This window comes from Chrysochloris asiatica, unplaced genomic scaffold (genome assembly GCF_000296735.1).
Source record: "Chrysochloris asiatica unplaced genomic scaffold, ChrAsi1.0 scaffold00167, whole genome shotgun sequence".
Lineage (NCBI taxonomy): Eukaryota > Metazoa > Chordata > Mammalia > Afrosoricida > Chrysochloridae > Chrysochloris > Chrysochloris asiatica.
In genome coordinates this window covers 4945811-4968578 of record NW_006408685.1, presented here as the reverse complement: position 1 = coordinate 4968578, position 22768 = coordinate 4945811, and the positions used below count along the sequence as shown (strand labels likewise).

Genomic DNA, 22768 nt, shown 5'->3' with positions numbered 1-22768 from the left:
AGGAAGGGGGATTCTTAAAGGTCTCTTCCTTTCCACCATTGTTAGGTTTAAGATCTAATCAAACGGATAATATATGAGAGGACACGTGCGAACGTTCTGCTCAAAATGATTGAAACTTGGCATGATCATGGGAAAGAAGACTTATGCGGGAAGAGGGCTGCGTCCAACGCTGCAATATTGCTACTTGCCAGGGCTCCTTTGTCTCCTTATCTTTGAAAATACTACTTTCACATTCTCTTACTCTGTTGGATTAGGGTTTCTCTTATACCCTGTGCCCCATTTACATCACTGAGAAGCTTGGTTATGAATAAGTTATGATTAAGAGGACATAGACGAGAATAAATTTTTATTTTTGTGATTTTTTTGATCCCCGTACATGAATGGAAAGATGTTTACTTGAAGCATACTTGGTGTGTTGTATCTCTATTCAATAAGGATGTGAGAGATACTCTTTAGAAACGTAGCTATCTATTGGTTATTCAACATTTAACACACTACTGTTTTCTTACATCATTTCTTATTATTGGGGGTATTGAAGCTTCTCATATGGGAAAAGGTGCCCCAATTCCTTTATATGGTATTCAGATACTTCCCCTAACAATTACACTATGTGTTGGTAATTTTTGCATAATTGAGCATTAGTACAGCTTTTTCTCTATGCATTTGAAAAGGATAAAGCTTGCCCTTGTTTCTTTTACATTTTCCAAAATAAGGTCCTGCTGGTGATTTTTTTTAAAAAATGTGTTTTAGAGAAGTTTTTGATTTAATCAAGTTGTTGGATTCTAAGTGTAATACTATTGCTTGTGTTTATTAGGTAGCTCTTTCTGTTGGAATCTCTTTGGTTGCTTTTTAGATTAACTCAGAATTGAGCCTTTCCCAACCCAACCAACTTAAAGTGTTAAGAAAAATACTCGCGTTGTGTGAGAGATTTGGCTTAAAATGTAAAATATCTAATTTTGAATGTATTTTCTCAATAGATAAAGAGAATGCTTTCCCCAAGAGTGACATAGTTCAGAAGGGAAAAAAAAATAAGAAATTGCTGTAGATTTTATTTTACAATATGAAAGAAAATATACAATTTCTTGGAGACACTCATAGTAAGGTGATTGACAAATTACATAATGCTTAAGTTACTTACAAACAAAATTAAGTTTAAAAAAATATTTGAAAGACATTTGTAGCTGTTCTATTACATGATAAAGCAATTATTCTAATTAAATCAAAATGTACACTTTTTCCCCTCGTTTATCTTTTTTTATATATAAGTTTTTATTGTGAATTGAGTGAAAGTTTACAGGGCAGATCATCAGTTTTACATTCAGCAAATCATACTTTGTTTCATTACAATGATTATAATCCCCTCCATGTACCATCAGTTAACAGTATTTCTCTCTATTCTCTCTATATTCATTTTAGCTTTTTTTTTTTTTTTTTTAAACACTCAGGCATATATAATAATTTACACCATTAACTGTTAAACATAAATACTATGGCATTTTAATTTATCTGTGGGAACACAATTTGTTTACAGTGAATTCTTTTGCATAATAGCAAGACAGAAAACAGTTTTCTGATATTTGAATAAAGGCAATAAACTACAGCTAAGAATTTCTAAGAAATTGCTAGTTTTGTTCCCATGTGAATAAAAAATTCATTTTATAATTTCATATATAGATATAACATGTTTATGTATGCAACTCAATGTTTATAGAGGATACCTCCTGATACTCCTGTCTCCTGCATACCTATAGAACTTTACATGGCAACATTCTAAAATTTTTATTAATGATATTGTCTCACCTTTGGTGCAATACAACCCAATTTATGAAATACTCCTAAGTGACAAAGAGAGATATGCCATCTAAAATTGACATTATTTTTGGTTGATTCACTTAGAATCCTGTATTTGAAGGGGAAATAAGAGGTTTCAAAAAGTTCTGGAAAACAGAATTTTTCCTCCAACTTTTTGAAGCCCCTTTGTGTACATATCTAATTATAAGGAATATATTAATGGCACTCTCTGATTTAATGTTCCAAAAATAAGTCACTTGAAAGGAAATAGGTTGAGCCCTTTCTTGTTTTCAAAACCAGCATGAAACGTTCATGACTTTATTAATCATTAGTGGAAAAAAAAATAGTTGTATAATTATAAGTAAAAGATATGCTGCAAGAAGCAATTTGTCAAATGTTTATATGTGATTGATCTTATCTTTACCATATTTAGGAAACAGTCATGTTTCATGTGTTCTCAAAACTGAGAGAAGAGTAGAGTGAGGCCTGAAGCCCTTACTTCAAAGAACTCCAGGGAAACTGGGATAGAACAGTTTACATTATAAGTAGAACCTCTGGACCCAGAAGTGAACACAAGTTTATCTGCAGAGCTCACCTGCAGGCCTGATCTATGTTTGGAAGAAATGGATAAGAACCACTGGATGAAGTTCACTAATACTAGACATCTGAGGCTTCTAGTAATGTATAAATATCCCAACTACTGTTGTCATTTTGTTGTTCTTTTTCTTTTTTTCTTCTTTTATAATTTATCTTTTAACTGGATCCTCAATGCTCCAGCTTAGTTCTTTTGCTTACTTGTCTCGTCACCCTTACTGTCTTATTCTTCATCATCTTTGGTTTACGTCCATCTGACCCTTTTATCTATGGTTGTCACATAAATCATCAAGGTTTTTTTTTTGTGTGTGTGTGTTTTCCTTTTCTGTGTAATGATTTGCACACATATTTGAAAGAAATTTAAATTTGTTTTTTTTTCTCAAAACAACTGTCTTTGGCCTAAATGTATTTAAACTATTTTAAAAACAAAACAAAACAAAACATTTCTTTTACAGAGCTTTGTGAATGAACTTTGCTAAGTATGGATCCAGGTGGTGGAAGTCTTGGATTGCACACGTCAGAATCTAGAATGGCCCATACCATGATTATGCAGGATTTTGGTAAACATTCTCTTTGTAGTATTTTTTTTTTTTACATCAGGATGTACTAAAAATCAAAACTAAACTAAGTAAGAGGAGAATATATATAATACAAAATTATGCTTTTACTGGGAAATTCATTTGTAGAGCTTATTTCTTTAAAGCAAAACTTTGTATTGGTCTACTTAAAATCAATCTTCTACTTGGAAAAATGATAATATTGTATTGGAAATGAAAATTCAATTTGTATAGTTTCATCACATTCTGATGGTATATATCAATTCTTGCATGTGGGAAAATTTAAATAGGCTTTTTAAAATTTTTGAGAGGGCTTCAAAAAGTTCAGGGGAAAATTGAGTTAAAAGATATGTAATTTTTTCCTGAACTTTTTGAAGCCTGATCATACATTTTAAGTTGCATACCTATTAAAGCTAGAAAAAAATTGCTTTTATTCAAAGAAAGTAAATGTATTTATAATGATATTAGGAAAAATATGTACTAAGTGATTAATTATATTATAATGTTGTATTTTTACAAAGTTGTTATTAGTAATATACATTTTTCTTTTAAAGAAAGAAGATATTTCCTGCTTTTGTGGCCAGATTTTTCAGTAGCTTCTTAACAGTACTCTTTTTGAAGAAGATGCTAAGTCTCCATTGCCTGTCAACTCACTGAATTTGGGCAGAGTTGGTCTATATTATAGAGGAGGTTGAGGTGTCTGAAGTATAAGAGGCAGGACTGAGATTATTAGAATTGAAGATACAGAATGAGGGCAGAAAGACAAATGAACAATTGAGATAAAATAGTAAACAGGTGCCACGAGGTGTTTCAGAATTGCTTAAGCTAAAATTAGAGTTGTTGTTGTTGTTAATGTGCTGTGGAGTTGGTTCTGACTCATAGTGACCCTGCATAGGGTTTCCGAGGCAGTAAATCTTTAGTGTAGCAGAAAGACTCATCTTTCTCCTTCAAAACATTTGGTAGTTTCAAACTGCTGACTTTGAGGTTAGCAGCCTGACTTGTAACCACTATGCTACCAGAGTTCAGTGCAGATCCTATAGCACCACACCAAGAGTGCGTAAACTTGGTCAAATTACTTACTTCTGCATGGTATATGGAGTCTTGGTATGGTGCTGAAGGTTAATGTGCTGGACTGCAAGGTCAGTTTGAACCACAAGGTTGGTGGTTCAAACTGATCAATTGCTCCTTGGAAACCCTATATAGGGTTGCTATGAGTTAACAACAACAGATAGTATTTAAAAAGCCCTGGTGACATGGTGGTTAAGTGCTCTGCTGTTAACCGAAAGGTCCACAGATTGAACCCACCAGCCACTCCATGGGAAAAATATGTAGTAATTTGCTTCCATAAAGATTTATAGCCTTGGAAACCCTATGAGGCAGTTCTGTGCTCTTACAGTAGGTCACTATGAGTTGGAATTGTGTTTTGATATCATTTAAGGCCTTTTCCAGTACTATGATTCTTCAACGTTTCTGTCTGATAAGTAAAGGTGGGTAAAGATTGAATGTGATGAATAGTTAATTGATGAAATAGAAAAGAATCATAGATTTTTTTCTGATAGAGCCCAGAAGTGAATTTTATTGGTTATAGATGATAACGAAATGATGTTGGATGAAAAACAAGCACAGGGATAAATTCTAAAAGAAAGATACAGGGCTGATGAATAAGGGCTAAATTAAAGATATGCTTATGAGTTACTGACTAGAGACTGTATACTTTTCAGAATACTGGAACACTTGAACTTCATTCAGTAGGCAAATAAGTTTTGGTTGAAATGACAACTTAATTCTTTTACTTTGTAAAATAAGATAAAGATTTTAAAAATTGAAGTAATAAACTTATTTATTCCATTTAATATAGAATATTATCTACTATATATTATTTGGCAGAGTACGAGAACTCCCTTCACTCCTCTTGGCAATTGAAATATTATTTCCAAAGGATGAAAAAATGTTTGGTTTGAATGGATATGTACCTCATATTTTTCTTATCTTTATATTTATTGTTCCTTCTTAATGTCTTCAACTTTTATTAATCTCTTAATACAATGATACTTTATTTCCTTTAATTCTTGGAGATGTAGAATGTGGATATTAAAATTTTTTGTGTGTACACTTGTTTTCTTATTTTTATTGAAATAAAATTCACATGCCATTCAAGTCACCCATTTTAAGATTTACAATTCAGTTATATTAAATATAGTCATAGAGTGATTTTTACTACTGTTGTGTGCCGTCGAGTCAATTCCGACCCATAGCGACCCTGTATAGTGTTTCTGAGGAGTAGCTTGAACCGCCTACCTTGCAGTTCAAACGGCTTTGCAGTCTGGCGCATTAACCCACAGCGCCACACCAGGATCCGATTTTTACTACTAGTAATTAAAAAATATTTCATAATCCTAAGAAGAAACCAGACACCCTTTAACAGTCACTCTGTTGCTTCCAGCCCTAAGCAACTACTACTATACTTTTGGTTTCTATGGATTTTAACTATTCTAGACATTTCATATAAATGGAATCATACAATATGTGGCCTATCGTATCTCGTTTCTTTCACTTGGGATAAATTTTTTAAGGTTCATCCATGTTGTATCAGTATTCGATTCGTGTTGTTGCCAAATAGTATGCAGTTGTATGGTTATACTTCATTTTGTTTATCCATTCATTAATTATTGACTATTTGGCCTATTGAAATTTTTTTTAATGCACTTAAACAATTTTGTGCTTACCTTAAGGTTTTGTTTATTAGGCAGGAGTATAATTCTCCTTGGAAGTATAACTGAAGCTAAAGAATAAACATCCCATCTTCTTGGACTCCCTTTCATTTAAGTTAGGAAAGATATCCAAAGGGGCTTCAAAATATTTGTGGAAAATAGAAATAAAAGATAGTGGAATTTTCCACAAATTTTGAAGCTCCATTGTACATATACTTTCACATGTTGTTAAGTGCCATTGAGTCTGTTCTGACCCATAATTTATACACATACCTACATGTAAACTTATAAAGATATGTTATAGGGTAGAAAGAAATTTTTCCTGGTTCCCCATCTTTTTGGCAGGAATAACATGGAAAATCTGAGGGCTACCAACTTAATATTTCCAGATATTTTATTGATATTTTCATAGTATTGTTTAAACCCCTTTCTAAGATAAATTTAACAGAGTAAATCATACTTATATGAATAAACGTTTAAAGGCATTTTATTTCTTTTTTGTCATACAGCCTGTTAATAATTTTTGTGGTTACTGGCTCTTTTGAGGATGAGTTCTTTTTTTAAAAAAAATTATGGTGAAAATACACAGAAAACAAACACCAAGTAAACAATTTCTACATGTATAATTTTGGTGACATTGGCACCGTTCTTCAAATTGTGAAATAATTCTTGCTACCTATTTCCAAATTATGCTCCCTAAGCAAAAGCTTTCCCTTTTCCCCTCCTTTCCATGCCTGGTAACCACTAATAGTCTTTGATTTCTATATATTTGCTTATTCTTCATAAGTGTGATCATAAATATTTGTCCTTTTGTGACTGACTTATGTCATTCAACATAATGTTTTCATTGTTAATTCATGCAGTGGCATGCACAAGGACTTCATTTCTCTTTATGACTGAATACATACTACATTTTGTTTATCTGTTTACCTCATGACATACATTTGGGTTGTTTCCACTTTTTGGCTCTTGTGGAAAGTACTTAAATGAGTATTTCTGTATGTGTGCCTATTTTTATGCTTGCTTTCTAGCCTTGGGTAAAAAATTCTTGCTACTAGGGTTCCAGTTCATACATGCATGGGTTTATTCCAAACAATGCATGTTTATACATGACTCTGTGGTTAGTGGATGGCTGCTGACAAGACACCTGCCTTAGTCTTGTTAGGGTGCCTTCAAAAATAAGGTCCAATCAAATCACAGTGGCTTCCAAGGAGATATGCTGTTGTTGTTAGGTGCCATCGAGTAAGTTCTTTATGCACAATAGAATGAAACACTGCCCGGTCCTGGGCCATCCTCACATCCTCTATTCCAATTAACTCTTGCATTCTAACCTGTGTCTTCCCCTACATTCGTCATTCTTCTGTCACCCTCCTGCTTGTTGTATATCTACTTTCCAATCTCCCAAGTTAACTTGTGTCTATCCTCTAGCTAGTGAATTTTTCCCCCTGCCCTCCTATCCTTGGTAATAAATGAAAGAATGATTACTTCAGCATGAAAACCTTTTCTTGGCTTTTTACAATAGTGGTCTCATACAATATTTACCTTTTAGGGATTGACTTATTTCACTCATCATAATGTCCTCCAGTTTCATCCATGTTATGAGGTGTTTCACAGATTCATCTTTATTCTTCAACGTTCTGTAGTGTTTGTTTATCTGTTATTCTGTTGATGGGCGTTTAGTCTGTCTACAGCTTTTTGCTATTGTGAATAGTGCTGTAACAAATATGGGTTGCAGCTATATCTTAATTCTTATGGATATATACCAAATAGAGGGATTGCTAGGTCATATGTTATTTCTAGTTCCATCTTTTTGATAAAAACAAACAAACAAACAAAACATACCGTTTTCCACAGTGGTTGCACCATTTTACAGTTTCACTAGCAGTGTAGGAGGGTTTTAGTAATTCCACACCCTCACCAGAATTTGTCATTTTCTGTTGTTTTTAACTTTGCTATTAATGATGATATCTCTTTGCTGTTTTGAATTGCATCTCTCTATGACTCCTGGTGTGGTTTCTGTGGGTTAATGCACTGGATTACAACGTTGGTTTGAACCACAAGGTCGGTGGTTCAAGCTCTTTGGAAACCTTATACAGGGTCATTATGGGTCACAACTGACTCAACAGTACTTAACAACAACGAAAGCTAATGATCATGACTATTTCTTCATATGTTTGTTGGTCGCCTGAACGTGTTCTTTGAATGTGAAGTGTCTATTCATGTCCTCTGCCCATTTTAAAATTAGATTATTTGTCTTTTTATTGTTGAGGTGTTGGAGTTTTCTATAAATTTTAGAGAGCCATGGTGTGGTGCTGTAGGATAAGCATTGGGCTGCTAATCTCAAGGTCAACCCCACCAGCCACTCCGCAAGAAACCTATATGGAGTTGCTGTGAGTCGGAACTGACTTGACGGCCCTTAACAGCAAACCTGTCTCTTGTCTGATATGTCACTGACAAATTTTCCCCAGCCTGTGATTTCTCTTTTTACTGTCTTGGTGAAATCTTTTGTTGCACATAAGTTTCTAACTTTTAGGATGTCACAATCATGTGTAATCTGTTGTTCGTGTGTTTTCTGTTATTTTTGGTAGTGAATGTTTGTTTCATTGATGATCTTTATAGTTGTTGGTTTTAAATTGATGTCTTTGATTCATGCTGAGTGTGTTTAAGTCAGTTGTGTGAGATAATGGGTCTTGTTGCATTCTTTGGCAAATGTATTTCCAGTTTTGCCAGCACCATATGTTGAAGATACTCTTCCCTGTTTAATGTGTTTTGGCTTTTTGTCAAGATCAGTTGACGGTAGGCAAATGGGTTTACCCCATTTTTCTCAATTCTGTTTCACTGATCAGAATCTTTGTACCACAATAAAAGGTTTGTTTAGACTACTCTGGCTGTGTAGCAGCTTTTGAGATTAGGAAGTGAGAAAACTTTTTCATTGCTCTTCTTTAGTAATGCTTTGCTTACCTGGGATCTCTTTCCTTTCCATATAAAGTTAGTAATTAGTTTTTCCATAAATGAATCACTAACAACATCTTAAAGAATGCAATTAAAATCTGGATTGGGACTGCATTTTATCTATAGAATGCTTTGAGTAGTGTTGACATTTTCACAATGTTAAGTCTTCTTCCTACCCACGAACATGGTTTATTCTTCTGTTTTTGTAGATCTCTTTTGGTCTATAGTGCATAAGTCTTGTAAGTGTATCAGTCATGTAGTGTATAATCTTTTGTTTCTCTGGTTAGATTTATTCATAAGTATTTCAGCTTTGGGGTGGCTATTGCAACTGGTATTATTTTTCTGATTTCCTTTTCAGAGAACTCTTTATTAATATAAAGGAATCTGACTGATTTTTCTGTGTTGATTTTATACTCTGCCACTTTGTTGAATCTTTCAGTGAGTTCCAATAATTTTCTTGCTGAGTCTTTTTATGTATAGTATTATACCATCTGCAAATGAAGAGACTTTTACTTCTTCCTTGCCAATTTGGACCCTTTTTTATTTCCATTTCTTGCCTTTATAGCTCTGGCTAAGATTTCCAGAAAAATTATTGAATAGGAGTGGTGATAAAGGGCAACTTTTTCTGATTTCTATTCACAAGGGGTATGTGTTCAGTTATTCTCCACTGAGAATAATGTTGACTGTTAGTGTTGTATGTTGTTGTTGTATCCCAGCTGTTCTTTTTTTGTTCAGTGTTTTTATCAGGAATTGATTTTGTCCAGTGCATCAGTCAATATGATAATGTGAATCTTTTCCTTTGTTTTATTTATGTGGTAGATTTCACAGATTATTTTTCTAAAATTGAACCACTCTTGCTTACCTGATATGAATCTCACTTGTTCATGATGCATTATTTTTGGATATGCTGTTGGATTTTATTGATTAGGATTTTGTGTCTAATAATATCACTCATGAATATTATTAGACACAAGTGATATTATTGTTGTTAAGTGCTGTCAAGTTAGTTCTGACTCATAGTGACCCTGTATAGGGTGTCCAAGGAGCAGCTGCCAGGTTTGAACTGCCGACGTTGTGGTTTGCTTATCTTATAGTGCTTATCTTATAGCACCACACCAGGAATGATTGTTGTTGTTGTTGTTAAGTGCCATCAAGTCGGTTCCGACCCATAGCGATCCTGTACAGGGTTTCTGAGGCTGTAAATCTTTACAGGAGCAGAAAGCCTCATCTTTCTCCCGCGGAGCAGCTGGTAGTTTCGAACTGCTGACCTTAAGGTTCACAGCCCGATTTGTAACCACTACTCTACCAGAGCTCCAGGAATGATACTGGCCTTATAATTTTCTTTTTAAGTAATGTCTTTGCCTGGTTTTGGTATCAAAGTTATGTTCACTTCATAAAACAAATTCAGGAGTTTCCCATCCTGAAATTTGGAGTAGTTTGTTTTCTGTGTTTTGAAGCTGTTTCATTGTTTTTGTTGTTATTAAGTGCTGTCGAGTCAGTTCCGACCCATAATGGCCCTGTATAGAGATGATGATGAGCTGCTGGTGAGCTTGAACTGCTGACCTTGCAGTTCAAACAATATTTATTATGGCTATGTTCTCTTGTTCAAATGATCCTTTAATAATGGTATAATATCCTTGGTCTCTTATAATGGTTTTTGCCTTAAAGTCTATTTTGCCAGAAATTAATATTGCCATTCCTTCTTGTTTATGATTGCCATTAGCTTGATATATTTTTTCCACCCTTTGATTTTTAGGCTATTTTTGCCTTTGTGTGGAAGATGTGTCTCTTGTAGACAGAATATTGGAGAATCCTGTTTTCATATCCTTTCTGATACTATCTTTTGATTAATGCATTTTGTCCATATGCATTCAGAGTAATTACTGATAGATATGAATTGATTGCTGTCATTTTGCTGCATGGTTTTCTTTCTTTTTTTTTTTTTTTGTGGTGCTCTTAGTTTCTTTGTTCCATCTAATTTTCTGTACTGTGTTCATTTTGTTTGTGGGTTTTCTTCTCATTTACTTAATTGCTATTGTTTTAATGCTTACTGAATCTTTATTGTTTCCATCTTTTTAATTTTTATATGGAAGTGTATCAATTTTCTTTGAGATTTCCTGTAATGTATTCATTTCTTCCCTAGTTTAAAACAGTCTGTATTATCTTGAAATCTAATTGACTTACTCACATTTGGAATTTCTGTAACTACACTACTCCCTCTTTGGGCTTTGTAGTTTTCTTCATTATAAATTGATATCTCTGGTTGCCTATTATCAGTCTTGTAGGTTTGTTTTACTTTAAATACTTCTTTATCTGGGTTGAGACCTGGGTGGTGGTGTTTTGTATGTTAATGTGTGGTTGCTGTCTGCTGTTTTTGATTCTCTGTCCAAAGAACATCCTTTGGTATTTTTTGTAAAATTGGTCTGATTATTATGAATTCCTTTAATTTCTTTCTTATCTGGAAATGTCCTAGTTTCTCTGTCATATTTGTGGGAAGAAGAGGAAGACCTCCAACTAGGTGAATTGGCAGAGTGGCAGCAGCAGTGGGTTCATACATAACAAATGATTGTGAGATTGGTGTAGGACCAGACAGTGCTTTGTTTTGTTGTGCTTAGGGACACTATGAGTTAGTACCTACTAGATGGCATGTAATAGCCATTTGAGAGACAACATTTGAGAGACAATTTTGCTAGCATATAACTTGCTTGTCAAGGCAATTTTTTTCATTCAGAGTTTGACATATGGCATCTCATTGTCTTCCCATCTGCATGATTTCTACTGTGAAATCAGAGGGTATTCTTATTGGTTCTCCTTTGTAGGTAACTTTTCACTGTTCCTGAGCTTTTTTCAGGATTCTTCTTTGTTTTTGGCTTTGGAAAATTTGATTATGATATATATCTTGTGTCTTAGTGATATTCTTTTTAGAGTGTATCCTGTTTGGTGTTCACTCAGCTTCTAGGATGCCTATCTTATCTTTTATGATATTAGGAAACTTTTCTTCCAACAACCCTTTGACAATTTTCTCTGCACTTGTTTTTGGTCTCTTTGTGCTCTGAAATTCTGATCACCTGTAATTTACTCTACTTCATGGTCTTCCATATAATTTTTTTTTCTTTATATTTGTTATTTCTTTCTGATATTTCTCCTAGCATACTAGTATGGAGAGACTTATCTTCAAGCTCACTAATTTAGGCTTCCATTGATTCAAATCTACTCTTTTGTCCTTTCAATGTATTGGCCATTTATGAAATCTTAATATTAATCTTCTGGATTTATATTTTCAGGTTTGTATTCTTTAAAAATTTTCATTTACTTTTTATATTCATTCTTTAAACAAAACAAAACAAAACAAAAATTTTCTAAAGCACATGTCTACTCTGAAAAACGTAGGATCACCATCAGTTGGAGTCAGTTCAACAGCAGCTGTGTTTTTTTGTTGTTGTTGCTGTTGTTTAAACTTTTTATTGTGAATTGTGTGAAGGTTGTCAGAGCTGATTATCAATTTCACATTAATCAAATGATACAGTTCATGTTATCTCACTAAGTGTAATCCTCTCTATGTAACAACAGTTGTTCCATTTCCTCTCTGTCATTCTTATTCCCATTCCACCCTCTTTCCCAAAGCTTCAGAACTTTGCTTTTAGGTAAATGTTTTCCTTTCTTATTTTGAATGGTTGCTCATTCCATGGTGAGCAAATTTTACTATTCTTGTTCATTATATGTATCTGTCTTTTACTTGGCTGAAAATTGAGCCATGATAGTGATTTCCAGATCTGAAGGGTTGCTGAAGACCATAGTCTCAGATTCCTCCAGACTCTTTCTGCCAGTAAGCCCAGTCTTTTCTATAATTTTGAGTTTTGTTCAATCCTTTCTTCTACTCTATCCAGGACCTTCTAATGTGATCCTTTTCAAAGCAGTTGATAGTGGTAGCTGGGCACCATTTAGTTCTTTTGGTCTCAGGGTTATTGAAATGTGTGTTCATGTGTCCCTTTATTCTAATGGACTAATTGATTCCAAATGTCTTCAATATTCTTCACTTTTTTTTCCTCTGCAAATGAAGATATCAGTAGTTGTACCTTAGATGGCCACTCATGAGCTTTTAAGATCCCAAAATAGGGTGCAAAACTTTGTTTTGGGGCACTATGTTATGTCAGTTGATCATGATGTCTATTGAGAATACGGTTGTGCGTCTTCAGCCCCGACAACTCATCTTCTCAAGGTGTTTAGTAATGTCTAAAAAGTTCCTAATTTTGCCACCTGTATGCTCCATCACATTGATAGATGTGTTTGTGATGAAGGTAAATACCCATGTACAAATATCCTCTTTCAAATTTGTGGCTACACTCCAACCTGCCTCTCACTGTTGTTGCAGGGTTCTGTATATAACAGTATTTACCTGTATTACTTTTAACTATTGCACTGCTCTTGTTTTCATATACCTTCATGATTTTTCTTCCAACTTTCCTCTTGTTGTATATTGCCTTTCCCAACACCTAGTCACCCAAGTTAACATGTGTCTACCTACCACTCCTCTGCAGTTTGTAGTATTGTGGTGGCTCGCATGTTGCTGTGATACAGGAAGCTATTCCAGCAGTATTTTATATACTAGCAGGGTCACTCAAGGTGGACAGGTTTCAACAGAGCTTCCAGACTAAGCCAGATTAGGAAGAATGAGAGGCAGACTACTTCTGAATGTTTAACCACTGAAAACCTTATGTACAGCAGTGGAACACTGTCAGATAGCACGAGAATATTGAATATTGAAACATTGTGAATATAACCAGAATATTGCCAGATATAGTGTTGGAAAATAAGCTCCTAGGTTGGAAAGCAATCAAAATATGACTGGGGAAGAGCTGCTTTCCCAAAGTAGAATTAATTGTGATGATGTGAATGGAATAAAGCTTTCAGGACCTTCATTTGGTGATTGAACAAAATTCAAAATGAGGAGAAACACCTGCAGATACTCATTAATAATCAGAACATGAAATGCTTGAAGTATGAATTGAGGAAAATTGGAAGTTGTCAAAAATGAAATGGAACACATAAAGTGTTCCTAGGTATTAGTGAGCTGAAATGGACTGCTACTGGCCATTTTGAATCTGACAGTCTTATGGTTTGCTATACCAGAAATAAAAAATTGAAGAGAAATGGCATAACATTCATCATCAAAAGAACATTTCAATATTTACACTGTCTGTGATAGTACAATATACATATACCTACATGAAAGACCAGTTAACACCACCATTATTCAAATTTACACACCAACCACTAAAGCCAGTGGTGATGAATTGGAAGAATTCTACCAATTTCTTCAGTCTGAAATTAATTAAACATGCAATCATGATATATTGATAATTATTGGTGATTGTAATGTAAAAGTTGGAAAATATGGTCTTGGTGATAGAAATAATGCTGGAGATCTCGTGAAAGAATTTTGCAAGATGAATGACTTATTCACTGCAAATACCTTTATTTTTAAAACAAAAGATGACTGTACACATGAACTTCACCAAATAGAATACACAGAAATCAAATTGGCAACATCTGTGGGAAGAGATGGTAGAAAAGCTCTATATCATCAGCCAAAACAGGATCGGGCTAGACTGGAACAGACCATCAATTGATCATATGCAAGTTGAGACTGAAGCTGAAGAAAATTGAAACAAGTCTTCGAGAGCCAAAATATGACCTTGAACAAATCTCACCTTATTTTAGAGAGATCATCTCAAGTAAAGATTTGATGCATTTGTCTCTAATGACCAAAGAACAGAGGAGTTGTGGGATTAAATCATACAGAAGAAAGCAAAAGGTCATTAAGAAGACAAGAAAGAAGGAAAAGACCAAATCGGATGTCAGAAGAGATTCTGAAACTTGTTGTCCAGAATAAAGTTTGTAAAGGAATGAAAAAAGAAATTTCAAAGGGTAGCTCTAGGAGACAAAGTCTCCTGAAGTTAGTAAATCAAATGGGAAGAACAAGTTCAACATTTGTCAACCTGAAATAAAAATTCAAGTCTAGGATTGCCATATTGGAAGATTCTATGTGCAAAATATTGACTGATGCAGAAAGCATCAAAAGAAGATGGAAGAAGTACATGGTCACTGTACCAAAAATAAATGGTTGATGTTCAACTATCTCAAGAGATAGCATATTATCATGAGGACTGAAGTAAGAAGTCCAAGGTGCACTGAAGGCATTGGCAAAGAACAGTGCTCTGGGAATTGAAATCTTTCAACAAACTGATGCACACTGGAAACATTCATCTATGACAAGAAATTTGGAAGGAAACTACCTGGCTAACTGTGAGAGATCTGTATTTGTGCCCATTTCCAAGAGAGGTAACCCAAAATAATTCAGAAATCATTGAGAAGTATTACTACCACATGTAAGTAAGATTTTGCTGAAGACAATTTAAAAATTGTTGCAACACTTCCTCCACAGGAAACTTCCAGAAATTCAAGTAGGATTCAGAAGAGCAGTGGAATGAGGGATAGCATTGCTGACATCAGATGGATCTGGCTAAAAGCATAGGATACCAGAAAGATGTTTACATGTGCTTTATTAACTGTCCAAAAACTTTTGACTGTATGGATCATGACAAGCTATGGATAACATGTCGAGTTTTGTTCCATCCTTGTCAGCATTTGTTGTTTTTTGTTTTTATTTACGTTTACTATTAGTGTGGTGAGATGATATTTCAATGTTGTTTTGATTTGCATTTTTCTGATGGCTAATTATCGTGAGCATGTCTTCCTTTTTTTTGGCTGCTTGAATGCCTTCTTTAGTAAAGTGCCTGTTCATGCCCTCTGCCCATTTTTAATGGGATTATTTGTATTTCTCTTCTGTTGTTGCTGTTGTGAAGTGCCATCGATTTAGTTCTGATCCATAGTGACTCTGTGTAGGGTTTCCGAGGAGCAGCTGGTGAGCTTGAACCACTGACCTTGAAGTTCAAATGGCTTTGCAGTCTGGCACATTAACCCACAGCGTCACACCAGGACTCCTATCCATTAGCCCCGGTGGCCTAATGGATAAGGCATTGGCCTCCTAAGCCAGGGATTGTGGGTTCGAGTCCCACCCGGGGTACAAAGGTAGAATTTTTCTTCTAGAGGTTTTTTTAATTTTTATAAATTTTGGAGAATACTCCTTTGTCTGATATGCCATTGACAAAAAGTTTTCCCAGTATGTGGTTTCTCTTTATAGTATTTTGGTGAAATCTCTGAAGTCCCATTCATCTATTTTGTTTTATGCTGATGCACATAAGTGTCTAGTTTTTAGGAGGTCCCAGTCATCTATTTTGCCTTCTCTTTGTGTGTTTTTCAGTTATGTTTAATAGTGTATTTATGTGATGTTTCAGAGCCCCAAACTGTGTTCCTATTTTTTCATCGTTGTTATTGTTGCTAGGTGCTGTGGGTTAATGTGGTGGACTGCAAAGTCAGTTTGAGCCGAAAGATTGGCGGTTCAAATTCACCAGCTACTCTTTGGAAACCCTATTACAGAACACTTTATTGTACTTCTGAGAAATCTGTACCTGGACCAAGAAGCACACGGAATGTTTTAAAATTGGGAAAGGTGTGTGACAAGGTTGTGTTCTTTCACCATACTTATTCAACCTGTATGCTGAGCAAATAATACGAGAAGCTGAGTTCTATGAAGAAAAACGTGGCGTCAGGATTGGAGGAAGACTCATTAACAACCTGCGATATGCAGATGATACAACCTTGCTTGTGAAGAGGACTTGAAACATTTACTGATAAAGATCAAAGAACACAGCCTTCAGTATGGATTTCATCTCAAAGTCAAGAAAACAAATATCATCACCACTGGACCAATGAACAACATTCTTATCAACGGAGAAAAGATTGAAGTTGTCAAGGACTTCATTATTCTTGGATCAACTATCAACACTCGCGGAAGCAGCAGTCAAGCGATCAGACGACATATTGCATTAGGCAAATCAGCTGCACAGGAACTTTTTAAAGTGTTGAAGAGCAAAGATGTCAGCTTGAGGACTAAGGTGCACCTGACCCAAGCCATGGTATTTTCAATAACCTTATATGGATGCGAAAGCTGGACAGTGAATAAGGAAGATCGTAGAAGAATTGATGCCTTTGAATTGTGGTGTTGGAGGAGAATACTAAAAGTGTCATGGGCTGCCAAAAGAACCAATAGATCTATTTTGGAAGAAGTGCAGCCAGAGTGCTTCTTGGAGGCCAAGATGGCTAAAATTCTTCTCTCATACTTTGGACATGTTGTCAGGAGGGAACAGTCACAGGAGAAGGATGGAGGGTCAGAGAAAAAGAGGAAGACCCCCAACGAGATGGATCAGCCAGGTGGCTATCATTGATGGACTCAAGTGTGGCAGCGGTAGTGAGATTGGCCCAGGATTGGGCGTTGTTTCCTTCTGCTGTGCATGGGGTCGCTCTGAGTCAGTTCCGACTCGATGGCACCTGACAACAACATGGGTCAGCTTTGTTCTTAGATGATCTTTATATTTTTGGATTTTACATCTAATTGTTTTTATCCCTGTTGAATTTGAACTTGTATATGACATGAGATATGGGTTTTGTTTCATTCTGCTGCAAATAGATTTCCAGTTTTGCCAGAACCATTTGTTGAAGAGACTCTCTCTTCCCCCATTTAATGTGTTTCAGCCCTTTATCAAAGATTGGCTTACTTTTGGGTTTTCAATACTGTTCCACGGGTCTGTGTGCTTTTCCTTTTACCAGTACTAGGCTGTTTGGGGGCTATGTAGTAAATGTTTTACTGTAGCTGTGTAGTTGGTTTTGAGATCAGAAAGTGAGAGACCTCTTTGTTCTACTTTTTCATCAATTAATTTTTTTTTTTGGTTTTCTTTCCTTTCCATATGAAGTTAGTAATTAGTTTTTCCATCTGTTTAAAGAATGACATTGGGATCTGGATTGTGATTGTATTATATCTGTAGATAGCTTTGGGTTATGTTGATATGTCCTATCCATGAATGTGGTATATGCTTCCTTTATGGTAAGTTTATTTTGCTTTCTTGTAGTGTGTTTTTTAATTTTCTTTTTAGAAAACTTTTGATTCTCTAGTTATTTTCATTCATAAATATTCAATCATTTGGGTGGCTATTATAAATGATATTGTTTTCCTCATTTCTTTTTCAGAACTGTTTTTATTAGTGTTTAGGAACCTGGCTGATTTTTATATATTGATCTAGTACTCTGCCACTTTGCTGAATAGTTCAATGAGTTCTAATAATTTTCTTGGTTGGTCTGAGATTTTCTATGTATAGAATCATTTCTGCAAATGGAGAGAGTTTTAACTCTTTGCTGACAATTTAGATGGCTTTAATCTCCCTTTCTTGCTTTATAGCTCTGAATAAGACTCCCAGCAAAATATTGAATAGGAGTGGTGATAAAGGGCAACTTTATCTGGTTCCTATTTACAGAGTTTCTATTCATCACTCATCTGTCAGTTTGTTATACTGTGATGGCTTGCATGTTGCTGTGATGGTGGAAGCTATGACATGGGTATTTTAAACACTGGGGAAGGGTCACTAATGGAGTCCTGGTATGGTGCTATAGGTTAATACACTGGACTGAAAAGTCAATTTGAATCACAAGGTCTGTGGTTCAAGCTCACCAGCAGCTCCTTGAAAACCCTGTACAGGATGACTGTGAGTTGGAACCAGCTTGACGGCACTTAACAACAACAAGGGTCAATCATGGTAGAAAGGTTTCAGCTGAGATTCCATACTAAAACAGACTAGGAAGAAGGAGAGGCAGAATACTTCTGAATGTTTAACCACTGAAAACGTTTTGAATAATAATGTAACACTGTCAGCACCAGTATACTGAATATTGAGACATGATGAAGAGCACAGATACAGTGTCAGAAGATGGGCCCCTCAAGCTTTAAGGTACTCAAAATATGACTCCGAAAGAGCTGCCTCCTCAAGGTAGACTTGACCGTGATGATACGAATGGAGTAAAGCTTTCAGGATTTTCATTTGCTGACAGGGCACAAATCAAAATAAGGAGAAACAGCTGTAAACATCCAATAATTGGAACATAGAATGCAAGAAGTATAAATCAAGGAAAATTGGAAGTTGTCAAAAATGGAATGGAACACAAAAAGATGTATAACCTGGACATTAGTGAGCTGAAATGGACTGGTATTGGTCATTTTGAATCTGACAATTAAATGGTTTACTACTCCGGGAAAGACAATTTGAAAAGAAATGGCATAGCATTCATCATCGAAAAGAACACTTCGAGATCTGTCTTCAAATATGATATTGTCTGTGATAGGATGATATCCATATACCTACCAAGAAGACCAGTTAATACCACCATTATTTAAATTTATGCACCAACCCATAAAGCTAATGATCATGAAATTGAAGAATTCTACTAGCTTCTTCAGTCTGAAATCGATAACATGAAATCAAGGTATATTGATAATTACTGGTGATTGGACTGCAAATGTTGGAAACAAAGGGGAAAGAGCAATAGTTGGAAAATATGGCCTTCGTGGTAGAAATGATACTGGAGATCCCATGATAGAATTTTGCAAGACCAATGACTTATTTATTGCAAATATCTTTTATAAACGACATAATAGACAACTATACACATGGACCTCATCAGTTGGTATACACAGAAATAAGTGACAACATCTGTGGGAAGAGACACTGGAAAAACATATCATTAGCCAAAACAAGGCCAGAGTAGACTATGGAACAGAAAGATTGCATCTTTTCACTATACTTAGTCAGCCTGTATGATGAGCAAATAATAATCTGAGGAGCTGGATTATATGAAGAAGAAAGTTTCATTAGGATTGGAGGAAGGCTCCTTAATAATTTATACAGATGATACAACCTTGCTTGCTGAAAGAGTACTTAAAATATTTACTAATTAAGATCACAGATCACAGTGTTCAATATGGGTTGCACCTCAATGTAAAGAAAACAAAAATCCTCACCACTGGACCAATAAATAGCATCATAATAAATGGAGAAAAGATTGAAGTTGTCAGACTTCATTTGGTGTCACTGCTTCTCTAAATGTTTAGTAGAATTCACCAGTGAAATCATGAGAACCTAGGCATTTTTTGTTGGGAGTTTTTTAATCACTTGATCATTTTCTTCTTTTATTGTAGAAGCATTCAAGTGTTTAGCTTTGTTCTATATTAGTTTAGGTAGGTAATGTTTTTTCCAGAAATTTGTCCATTTCTTTTAGATCATCAAATTTGTGAGTATACAATTCTTCATAGCATTCTGTTTATAGTATTGTGACATCACTCATATAATTTCTTATTCATGTTATCTGCATCTTTTCCTTTTCTTTTGTTAGATTTGCCAGTGGTTTGTCAATTGTATTAATCATTTCATGAACCAACTTCTTGTTAATTCTCTTTTTCTGTATTCTGTTTCCTTTATTTCTGCTCTAATCTATGTTATTTATTTTATTCTGGTGGCAGTAGGCTTACTTTGTTGCTCTTTTTCCTATTGTTAGAGTGTTGGGTTAATATATTGATTTTGGTTCTTTCTTATTTTGGGGTACATGTGTTGCTATAAATTATCCTTTGAGCACTGCTTTTGTTGTGTCCCATAGAATTTGATATGTTGTGTTTTTGTTCTTATTTGATTCAAGATATTTAAAATTGAATTTTCTTTTAATTTAAATTCTGTAACCTAGTAGCTTTTAAGAAGGCTGTTATTCAATTTCCATGTTTTTTTTTTCTTTTCTCCTTGATCTTCCTATTGTTTATTTCTAATTTTATAGCATTGTGATCTGAGAAGACGTTTTGTAGTATTTTGATGTTTTAAAATTTATTGATGCTTGCTTTGTGCCTTAACCTATAGTCTGTTCTGGAAAATGTTCTATGTGCACTGAAAATGAATTTGCATTGTGGTGCTTTGGGTTTAGTGCTCTGTTTAAGTCTATGATGTCAAAATGGTTGATTGCGTTTGGTTCTTTGTCTTTGTTGAGTTTCTTTGTAGTTCTCTCCTTCATTGAAACTGGTGCTTTACAATCTACTTTTATTGTAGAGTTGTCTATTTCTTTCTTCAATTCTATTAGAGTTTGATTTATATATTTTGAGGGTATTTTATTGGGAACATATATATTTATTATGGCTATACCCTCTTTTTTAATTGACCTTTTAATTATGTCTTTGTTGGTCTCTTATGCTGGTTTTCGCCTTAAAATCTATTTTTTCAGAAATTAATATTCCACTCCATCTTGTTTTCATTGCTGTTAGCTTGATGTATTTTTTTTCCATCCTATAATTTTTAGCCCATTTTAGTCTTTGTGTGTAAAGTGTGTCTCTTGTATTTAATCCATTTACGTTTACTGCACTTATCAATAGATATGAATTGAATGCTGCCATCTTATATTTTGTTTTGTGGTTTCTGTATTCCACATAATTTTCTGTTTTGAGTTGTTTGTTTGTGGGTTTACTTGTCATTTTAGTAATTTCTCTTGTTTTAATGTTAATTTGTCTTGTTTTAATCTTTAAGGTTTTATTCTTTTTTCTTTTGATATGAAAGTGTTTTAATTTTCTTTGAGGTTACCCAGTAGTTCATTAAATTCTTTTCAAGCTTAAAAGATTCTGTTTTATCTTCAAATCTACTTGACTTCCTTTCCATTTGAAAGTGCTGTAATAGACGTATTTTTTTTTTTTTTTTTTGCTTTTTAAAATGTACCTTCTTTTTGCTTTATAGTTGTCTTCATTATAAATTGATATTTCTGGTACCCTGTTTTCAGTTTTGTAGGTTTGTTTTACTTGGGATACTTTTATGTGTGTATCGAGTTATGTGTGGTGCTGCCATGCATGTTAGTCTCAGGTTGTTGCCTGCTGTTGGTTCTCAGTCCAAAGAACTTCTTTGGTATATATTTTTTAAGTTTGTCTGGTTATTACAAACTCTTTTAATTTCTACTTATCTGGAACTGTTCTAATTTCCATATGATATTTAAAAAAATTTTTTTCCCACATGTTTTATTGTGAATTATATGATATTTTACATGGGAGAACTTGAGTTTTACATTCATTCCACCGTACGTCGTTTCATTGCCATGGTTCCAATCCTCTCCATGCATCATCAATCGACCAAAGGGTATACCCTATAAACCCGCCCCCTACACTCCCCCTCTCCCCATTCTTCAGCACACAGTCCCTCTCCCTATCTGGATCCAAAGTCCCCAGCCGCTTCATCACTCCACGTCATTGTCTCTGCCTCCATCTCGGGCCTCGCTGCTTCTCTGGGTAGTGTCCCGCTCTCAGCTCTTCTCTGTTGTTGGTCCCAGAGACCTCCTCTCCTAGACTGGAGAGTTAATCACTCCCTTCCTTGCTAGAAAACATCTACCTTTACATTTACAACCCTCACAATCAGTCCTGATAACAATTATTCACTATTGTATCACAAGTGACCCTTCTACATTTCATTTCATCAGCTCCGCCTAGACAGATTGGATAGTACTCACTGGAGATTCTGCCTTCCTCCATGCCCCCTGGCTCTAGGTTCCTTCTTGAAAGCTTGTAAGCCAGTCACTTCTTGCCTTTGTAGTCCCCCCACCCCCAATTTGGGTATCCAATGTTCAAGTTGCCCATCTCTGTCTACTCTGTGTGTGGAGGGGATGGGAATGTTTCTTGCTGTAAGTATTTGTTCCCTCTTTTGGGTTACTGCATGCATAGGTGTAGGTCAAGTTCATCAAATTGTATCAGGTCACTCTTTTTTTTTTTCCTCTTCTTTCTTCTAGTGGTTGAGTTCTGATCATCCATTCATCGGGGCCAGGTCATGTGGGTACCATCTGCAGGTGTGGGTGTTCTTGTGCGTATGCCCTCTCTTCCTATCAACTGGTAGCTTCACTCTCCACTCTAGTCCTCTGTGGCCACACCGCTGACTCTGGGCCCAAGAGTTCCCAGGTCTCGCCACACTGCTGGCCAACCAGGTCCCCATCTGGGTCCACAGAAGCCCACCGAACATTGTAGGGCTTAGCTTGCCACTTCATTGCTGCTTTTACCCCACTTCTCCCTATCGGTGATGCGTGTGGTCACCAATCAGAGCGCGTATTTCCATTGAGTCTTAGCCTTGGAAGGAGGTTTGCATTAAGGGGCCCCAACCACTTGTCTTGATGTTTCCTGGGCAAGCAATTTGTTTGTTCTTGTAGTAA

At 35.3% G+C, this 22768-nt stretch overlaps 1 protein-coding gene and 1 non-coding gene across 2 annotated transcripts in view; both read left to right on the top strand.

Moving 5' to 3' along the window:
- Nucleotides 1-978: 978 nt before the first annotated feature.
- ZNF711 (zinc finger protein 711) overlaps nucleotides 979-22768 on the top strand; it is a 65225-nt gene continuing 43435 nt past the window's right edge. The window contains exons 1-3 of the mRNA XM_006871310.1: nucleotides 979-1102; nucleotides 2225-2468; nucleotides 2841-2945. Of these exons, the coding sequence (XP_006871372.1) occupies nucleotides 2867-2945 (79 nt within the window). The 5' untranslated portion in view covers nucleotides 979-1102; nucleotides 2225-2468; nucleotides 2841-2866. The remainder of the gene's footprint in view (nucleotides 1103-2224; nucleotides 2469-2840; nucleotides 2946-22768) is intronic.
- TRNAR-CCU lies at nucleotides 15620-15692 on the top strand. Its single transcript has one exon. It is a non-coding gene; the product is annotated as a tRNA-Arg (tRNA).